The sequence below is a fragment of the Sinocyclocheilus rhinocerous genome, unplaced genomic scaffold (genome assembly GCF_001515625.1).
Source record: "Sinocyclocheilus rhinocerous isolate Xijiao unplaced genomic scaffold, SAMN03320098_v1.1 scaffold499, whole genome shotgun sequence".
Lineage (NCBI taxonomy): Eukaryota > Metazoa > Chordata > Actinopteri > Cypriniformes > Cyprinidae > Sinocyclocheilus > Sinocyclocheilus rhinocerous.
The window spans coordinates 473,887-483,390 of NW_015637156.1; the positions used below are offsets into that span (position 1 = coordinate 473,887).

The following is a 9,504-nucleotide window of genomic DNA, read 5'->3' on the forward strand; positions in this document are numbered from 1 at the left end:
AGCTAAGCCACGCCTTTCGCACGACGTCTGTGTGAATGGACCAATCAGAACGCGCTCTGAGTTTACGCCTCGCCCTCTCGTGGCAGATTATGCTAGTGGTTGCATTGATTAATGCGTTTGAACAATGTAAGCGAAGGCCGGGCAATGTGTGGCTGTTTTATATAGTGAATAAGAATGAATTAAGTTTAGCGGTTTTTTTACTTTTGTATACAAGCACATTAGAATTGCTTTTATATTAGAATCCACATTATCCAAAGACTAAAACAGACTACACAGGACAAACGATAAGAATCAGGGCGATTGTTTTGCCATACATTTGCATTGTATTTAACAGGCAAATTGTAAGTAGGCCTTAGTTACTATATAGCTCTCTTTATATTTCTACCGTTTATATTATAATATGTAGTTTGACAGAATCATGTAAGCTGCATATAATTAGCAAGATTGTAAAAGGCTCAGCTTTAAAGGGGTCATATGATGCGATTTCAAGTTTTCCTTTCTCTTTGGAGTGTTACAAGCTGATTGTGCATAGATAAGATCCCTGAAGTTGCAAAGACTAAAGTCTCAAAACCAAAGAGATATTCATTATCTAAGTTAAGACTCTGCCACACCCCCCTAAACCTACAAGAATGTACAGTATTTGAAAAAGAATGTGTTTTTTGGACATTAAAGCATGTCAACATATTCTGTTACACCAAATACACCAAATAATGATCTTTAAAATAGCATCATATGACCCCTTTAAGGAAATGAACCAAAGCAAGAGCCTGGATGCTCGAACACACACAAGAGGGCGCACTTCATACAAAATGCCTTTTTTTTGCGGTTTCCTCTAGTATGTTGTTGAATGTCTCATGATGAGGATGACTGGTGCAGGTGAAACGTATCTTAGTGAAGATATCTGCAATTCTGGAGTCAGTAAACGCATCAGTGGAGTAGTACAGGGATAACAAACCTCTAATGTACTGTTCCTCCTTTTTGAATCAGTATTAGCAAATCATACAGCCCATTAGGCCTATATGAACAGTTAGATCAATTTTTTATTATAACCAGCAATGTGCACTTTGCAGTCCAAAGTGTAGTCTGTAGTAATCCATATTCCATAACAAATTGACCTTAAAATCACAGTATATAAAATAATAGACATTCATAACATAACAATGTGAATACTAGACAAGGCACAATGACAAATAGGCCTATTATAGCTATGTCCAGAATAAAGCACTAACATACTAGTTCTACTATTTGTGTAGTATTTTTGGCCTATTATGCAATATGCAGTTAAAGATAACAGGACATCAATCACAATTAAGCATGCAATGTAATGAGGTCATTTAACAATAGCATTCATAAAACAGCAACACTGCTGATGTCGTACAGTATGGTCAAATGGAGATGGCAACATGGTAGAAGTAGTGCAGGGGTACCATCCTGTTCCTGGAGATCTACCTTCTTGCAAAGTTCAGCTCCAACCCTGATCAAGACACCGGACCCAGCTCACTACGATCTTCAGGAGCTCTTGATAATTACAGACAGGTGTGTTGGAGCAGGGCTGAAACTGAACTCTGCAGGCAGGTAGATCTCCAGGAACACCCCTGATGTACTGTGTCAATATTCTGCTACATACATGCTGAGATACTCTGACAGGATGTACTTTCAGAACAAACTAAAATATATACTGTGTGCACAATTAATATGACAGGAAACAGGGAATCAAAACTGGAATACACGACCAAGACAAAAACATAAATTACATAAATGAAAGACCCAGGAGACATACGTGACAAGCAGAGTCTGACAAAACTGTATAATAAAACATTGAAGAAGATAATAAAACATTGAAGCCATAAAAAGCAAACATTTGCATATGTGGATCAACGCTTACATTTTTAATGCTTCAAACGTCACATTTTCGTCACCTTCATTATAATGCAAATTATTTTTACGTAATTATTTTATTCATCTTTCTAATGTTCAAAATATGTAAATTTTGACAAAGACCTTTTCTGATGTATATATATATATATATATATATATATATATATACACACTGTATATACATGCATTCTTAATTTAACATTTTTACCTTATAATAGAATTTGTGTTCAAAACGATTTGACCCTCTTTCAACATATTCAATGATTAGCAACAATTAGTCTAAACAAACTAAAAATCAGGATATGACCAATAGGTCATTTGTTGCTACAGTATACAAAATTGAAAAGCTTCAAACAACTTCACAACAACTTTAAATTACGTATACGCATCAGAACAATAGAGACTTGTTTAAGCAAGGGCTGTTTTTAAAGCATAATATTATTTTTTGAGTCTTATTTTCTTGATGAAACTGCCAGGAAACATTGCACTAAGCTCTGGTTATATTCTTAAACTTGACTGACTTGTTTTATTGAGAACAGGAAACAAAGACGACTCTTTCAAATATAGTGGATTTTATTAGCACGGTTAAACTGTACAGTCAGTAATGTTCTCCTTTGATATTGAGGATTAGAATGGACACGACACACATACACACAGTAAGTCTCTGTACAATTGTCTTGTTGAACGGCTGACTGAACTTCGATGAGTCTAGGGAGAGCACACGTCAACAAGACCATATTCATATGTTAAGAGCATTTCACATAGACTTGTACTTGTACAGACATAATGATCTGATGTGTTGTTTGAATGTTCTGCAGTATTTTTTACTATCCTGACGATGGCTGTGGTATTTTGCAGCAAGTTGCTGATCTTGATGATGCATGAAGATTTCAATTGTATGAGATCTGGTTGCCGTAATAGTTAACAGGACGACACATGGACATAACTGGATTAACACAGTTGCTGGAATCACCACACCAAATGGTCCTCATATCTGTGAATAAACAGCCATAACTTTTTATTATTAAACACAAATCTTTCTACACAATAAACAGTGCTCATCAGTCACAATTGTATTGTTCACTGTAAAGAACAGTGAGTGGAACACTATGATTGATTATATTATTGCCATAAAAGGATCAATTATGAGCTTCCTAAAGTCCATTTATAAATCTTACCTTGTCTCAGGGTGGGACTCTGTTTCACCAATCAGAAGGTCTGAAATTAAGGTGTCAGCACTGGACCTTTTGCCATACCTGTCAAACAGAACAAAGAAGCAAAAATCACAGCAGTGTAAGAATTATACAGTACTTATAAGTGGAGTCAACTTTTGCAAAATCATTTTGAAAAAGAAAATTTCCACAATATTGAGATTCATGTCCCGCACCTCGAGTTGACTTCAGCCTGCTTAAATATTTAGCTACTTCTGTAACCGAACTTCAATGTGCAGTATTGTAAAGAGTAGGACTCTAACTGGCTTATGTAATGTAACTTTTGTAGCTAATGAAACTTTGAAAATTTGCTGAAAATCACGTAAATCCAAATTTCAGGTTTCACTTGTTTCTCACAACTCCAAGACGAATCCACTTTTCAATTTCCAGCTCACTTGTGATCTATGTTCTCCCCTTTTTCTAGTCCGAAGTCTAAAAAAAGTTGTATTTATTCGGGTGAATTTTTGCCTGTAGCAGTTCCTTAGCATTCCTGGTTGTACTTAACTCGCTGTCAAAAGACGTTTAAAGAAACAAGACTATATTTCGTCTCGTAAATAAATAAAGAAGGGCATTCATCAATGGATTTTTGTAAGTAGAAAACCACATCCCGCTATTTTAACTCAACATTCATCACATTTAATGCGCCGCAGTTAATTAGAGAGTCAGCGGGGTTTTATCTGTGGATTAATACGGTGCTTTTGAAAAGAAAGAAAAGGGACTATGTTATAGTTTCCCAGCCCCCAGCTGCTTCAATGTGGAGGGACCGATTTAGTGTTTTAAACCACTAAATCTGTAGAAATAGATCAACTTTAGTCGATAATAAAATGAAAGTAAAGGGTGTTTTGAGATTTTGAGAACAGAGAAAAACAGACATGAGAGACAGAAACAAAACAACTTGAAAAAGAATTTGTGAACATTTCTGTTCAGTTCTTTTGATGAGTAAATTATACACAATGAGCTCACCTCTGCCGTGTTATGAGGTTGATGTAGTGTCTTAGTGCAGAATAATACTTGGCGAGATCCTCCGCAGGTGCGTCCTCTCCAGGGTTGTCGGGTTTTGTTGGATACCCTTCCGTTAGAGTTCCCAAGCAGGCAAACAAGAGGAAGGCGCATGCTGTCCAGCCGATCCACATTTTCATGTTTGGATGCATCTGAGAGAAAACAAAGCAAAAATATTTGTTATAAAACGTAATCTAATGTTCGTAAAAGTAACTCATAACCCTATAAAAACAAATCTTAACATGTCCGGAAGACGTTTGTGCTTGATTGTGATATGCGTAAAATTAAAAATGATAGGGGTTCTGTCATCATAAAACTTGAAGTTTGGTATCTAATAATGCTAATAGATATTTAATAATGATACCAGCACATTTCATTACCTTCTGAAAAGAATAAAACTTTAAATCAAATGAAGCTTTAAAAGTTTCAAAATGTGAAATTCTAATAAAAATGGCATACTTACACTCCCTTGAATGAGGTCTTGATTGCACTTCTTGCTCGGTGGGTGTTGACTTCTCCGAATTTCTGCACTCGAGTCGTGCGTCTCCTGGTTTTATACCTGTACAGCTCGTGCAGTAAAGGGCAGAGCCCATGCGCAATTGCGCGCGACGAACCCGCGTCACGGATTAAATCCTCTGTCATCAGTGCTTTCAAAACGCGCTTGTTTGGTCCTCATTTAAATGTGTGGGAGGTTATATAGGGACGCTATTTTGTATTAAACAAGAGGAACTAAGAGTCATGATCTGAAAATGTCAATTTTGTCCACCTGTTGCACCTTTTAAAATTATGTTATGATGTTTTTTATTAAAAATATTCAATCTGCTGATCCATTTACCAGATTGCTTAATGAACTCTTATCATTTATCCTTAAAAGTAAGAAACAAAGAGACATTTTATGATTGTCGTGATTTTCATTTGTCCTAAAATTGATTAGGAGGAAAATAGACATAAAATAGACAGCTTGTAGATAGCTTAACTTGGAAGAATTGGATGAAAAATGTTTCAGCTCATATTAAAATCCAACAAAAAATAGATTTCTGAGTGCAGACTTCCTATTTTTCATGTTAGTTTGAGACATTGTTGGAGGAGATGCAATGTGGTATTACTGGAGTCTTTTTCTCAGATGTAAATTCTGAAAAGCAGGATAAACTTTCAAGGAAGTTTAATTCCCTCAGCAAAAATCATGAAGTAAAATGGACACCACCAAAAATCTATACATATACAATGATGTGTCTTTCTGGAGTCCGATGAAATGAATGATAAAAAACACCTTGAAATGGAGAGGAGATGGAAAGCATTTGAATGATTCAGGCATGACAGGAAACTGGGTCAAAATGCATTCGTTTTTTACCAGAGCTGCAAATAAAACATGTGCATTGTGCTCAAACCATAAGATAAAAGAGTTAGGGCTGCATGAGAATTAAGAATAAGAGACTTTGGAGATTGAAAAATGATTTCATGTATGTGTGTGTGCATGTGTACTCTACTTTGCATGGATAATTTGTCAGTAGAACCGCAGTACATCCAGTCATTCCTGACAGCTGCAGTGCCACATCATGGCTTTGCAGTCTTGTTGAAAAATATTTTCACTGTCACCTGTCTCATCCTTCTGTTTATCTGAGTACATCTGAATATGCTGTACTCATTGCAGTAAGAAACACAATCCTTCGCTTCTTCAAAGGCAAAAACTGTCTTCACGAAAATGACAATAGTGATAATATGTTCTTGGTGTTGTTGAATGAGGCTGTGTTGTGACAAGGAAAATGCGGTGGGGCCGGAAGGTCTTCCTTTGTTGTCAACAACTGCAGATAATTATATGCGCAATCAATTTTTTAGTTGTTGTTACATGGGGAAGTTTGTCCTATCCCTTTCGCTATCTTGGTCTTTTTCGAACTGTCATTGCCAATCTTTCTTTCATACTGAGCTGATGAACAGTACATATAGAGCTCTGAAAGGAAGCACCTCAAGAATTCCTCTCCAGAATTCACCAATTCATCTCCATTTATTACTGCACATCTGCTTCCACTCACACAGACTTCCATTACTTTTACTAACACTTGCAGGGTGCTGTTTATTCTTCTCTTTTTTTACTAGTACATTATATATAAGAAAACAAGTCGAGAAAAAAAGTACATTTCCTACCCAAAAAGATGTCATATTAGGTACTTCCTTGCATTAAAACATATTCCACCCATGTTTCCTGCCCCTTTTCCCCCCACAAAATATTACAGTATGCTTTGAAAACATAACAGTGTAGTCTATTGATAACACTATAAAATGTTCTGTCTGCCTTATTATTTTGAGGTAACTGCATGATAATAGCCTGAAACATGCGTATTGAGTTTGCGGTTTACATCTGCTGTAAAAAATAGAGTTAAAAGAAGTAGCATTTAAATGACCACATTATGTCAGAACAAATTTCCTAGAAAATAAAGTGCCTGTGAGTATTGTGTTTCACAAGCTTATTCAACCGCAGAAAAAATATTCTTTAACTATAAAATGATAAGCGTGTGTATGTGTGTACATTTCGAGACGCAATCTTTTCAAGAAAATAAAGGACAGAAGTGAACCACAGAAAGAGTGGTGCTGTGGTGCCATCTGTCACCTCCAGTTCTTTGCCTTCAGGCTTGTGCAAAGCCAGAGGGTCGGAGTCACAGGTCAGACACAAAGGTGAGATATAACTTTAATGAAACCTCCTGCGTCTCTGTCTGACCCATAAAATCATGTCTTTGAGCTGCCAATCCAATAATGTCTGTCAAGAATGCAGGTAAACTGGGACCATGATGTTTTTCCATCACCTGTTCATTCCTATACATAAACATTAGTGTGTATACAAGCCTGTTAAAATGTTAATTTGAATCTTCACCAGCATTATAGCCAAAAATTCCCATTTCCAATAGAATTTCAGTGGTGTTATAGACCCTTGTCAGGATAGACGCCTGATTTTAAAGTGTAGGCTACTATATGAAAACAAGGCTGTGAGGGATAGATTTACGGTATTTACAGTGGCTTGCACTGTATAAAGGATTATAATGTTATGTTATGTTAAAGATTATGTAATTTTCACCAACTCACAACTTTTAAACTGTTTTATGGAGTTTTTGTCTATTTTTTTAATGAAAAAGACATTTCATCAGCTGAACATGGTATGTTGTTAAACAACTGTACAATGAACTGAACACACATGATTTGATCACACTGTACTTCAATCCCTCACAGCCTCATTTTCATTCTTGTCCAAAAAAATTCAATATGGCGCTACACTGACTAAGGTCTATATTTATAGGGATTTATCAATGACTCTTTCAGGGAACAAAGATAGGCCAGTAGGTGGCGACAAGTTACTGTTTTTATGTTATTTACTCGTTCATTCAGCTGATTCATTCAAAGGAGCTGAATCATTCAGGAATGAAAGACCTGTTTTTATGAGTGAGTCATTGAATCATTCATCTAACCCATGCATTCAAAAACCTGAATCATTCAAGAAAGAAACGTCATTGCTGCGGGGTGTTGTAATGGTTTTGTTGTTTCTTTGTTTTTAAGTATTTTCGTTTCGCAGAGAAAGACAAAGTGACTTGAAATATTATATTTGAAATTTAAGTTACTCGATTTTAAACCGTTGTAAGACACACACACATATGCAATGGCCCTGTATAAAGTAAAGGCTGGTTGTCTGAAAAAAAAGGTTGTATTCCCTCGTAAAAAAATGTCTGACTCACTCACTATGTGCAATTATTGTTTCTTCTTCTGCTCATTGTATCTGACTACTTAAACATGTTACATAAAAGCCTTTATGTTAAAGAAAAGAGCTAAAAGCTGAATAAGTGTCCTGAGATAAGAACGGCAAACTAATTTCGCTCCACTCAAACACCATTGTCTCTTTTCTCACTTTTTCCACCTTTCCCTTTCTTTCTCCTTATCTCTTTCTCAGAGCGGTTTTACAATGTCTATAAAAACATGGAACTTCACTGTTTTGTAACATTCTTTTGTTTTTCTAAAACAGTCTGTTTCTATTCTCTCATCATAACTGTTATTTGGCTCTGTTCATTCCTGCACTTGAGTCATGGAAGTCAGCAAATACAGATTACTCTCTGAGCCAATGGGGCCTCCATGAGAGGACCGTGGTGGCCAGACACCTGAAAACAAGCTACCGCCAATGTAAAATTTATGTACTGTAGCTTAGACAGCCAGACAGTGCCAGTGACTATTGCAGTACGAAATTAATGAAGAAATGAGAAATATTTTCCATATAGCACCAACAGTGCTTTGTTATTTCTTTATCAGTTTATTAGATTCAGTGTGTTTATTCTTGTAACTGCCACTATATATCTCCCATTTTTCACTCATTATATCTATGGTGTAATTGTTTGTTATTCATAATTTTACACACCTCTTTCAGAATTGGCAAGATATCTTTTAAAATTGTGAGGGATCATTAAAGTTGTGTTTCATTTTTTTTAGGTGCAGGCCTTATGAAGCTATTTGACGAAGCAGATATTCGCAAATATTTTTTACGAAACAAATGACTGAATTTGCCGATTATCCTATTCAAATGTTTGCATAGCCTTACTTTTGTGTAAAATTAGTTATCTGTGTTTCAAGCTTATTCAACCTTCGAAAAAAATGTTTTGACTAAAATGATAAGTGTGTATGTGTGTACCTTTTAAGAAGCAATCTTTTGCAGATTCTTCAGGAATTATGCTTATTTATACAACTTATTAATTTATTAATACAAATTCATCTCACAATTGTGACCAGAGGAGGCCTCGGGTCCTCGCAGGACCATAATCTGTCAGTGGCGGTTGGTCTTCAAAGTGCCGTCATGCGTCTGAGGGTATTTGAGAGAGTGTGGATGCATTATGAGGGCAAATCGGAATGTTTTGATGCACAAACGACAGAGATCATCTTTTATTACTGTCAAGCGAACCCTTACTGATTTTGCACAGCTGCGTGATTGCACGCTCGCTTTTGTCTCCCCCTTCACACTCATGTGCTCGGCTTGAATAAATAACGCCACCAGCCCCACAGTCTTCATCTCTGCTCCCTCACTCCTCCTCTTCCTTTTTCAATCCTTCAAAGCACCACTGAGCAGAATAAAGGATGGGAGAGGAGCAGAAGCACCTCGAGTCACGGCCACAACGCAGTTCCAGCGTCGATTTTCAAGGTTTTTAACAAAGAAATTGAAAAAGCAATTGTCTTGACTCACTTTTAGGTCTCACTGCTTTGATTCAAGGTAATTGATGTTGTTCTTTTCAACATCACACAACATAGACTCTGACAATTGTGCGGCAATCTGTCGGGCTTATGGGAGACGGAGAAGAGGCGACACTTTACGAGGCTTCAATGCAATTCAGTGTAATATAAACAGACTATTAATAAAGTCTGAACAGAATCAAGAAGTGCCTATGATTCATAG

General features: G+C 36.4%; 1 protein-coding gene across 1 annotated transcript; it reads right to left on the reverse strand.

The window, feature by feature from the left end:
• Positions 1–2,445: 2,445 nt before the first annotated feature.
• Positions 2,446–4,616, reverse strand: LOC107748754 (pro-neuropeptide Y). Its single transcript, XM_016563693.1, has 4 exons — positions 4,552–4,616; positions 4,053–4,240; positions 3,057–3,134; positions 2,446–2,872 (listed from the first exon to the last, which is right to left on the reverse strand). The coding sequence occupies exons 2-4, from the start codon at positions 4,238–4,240 to the stop codon at positions 2,848–2,850; spliced, it is 291 nt and encodes a 96-aa protein (XP_016419179.1). The 5' UTR covers positions 4,552–4,616; the 3' UTR covers positions 2,446–2,847.
• Positions 4,617–9,504: the final 4,888 nt, after the last annotated feature.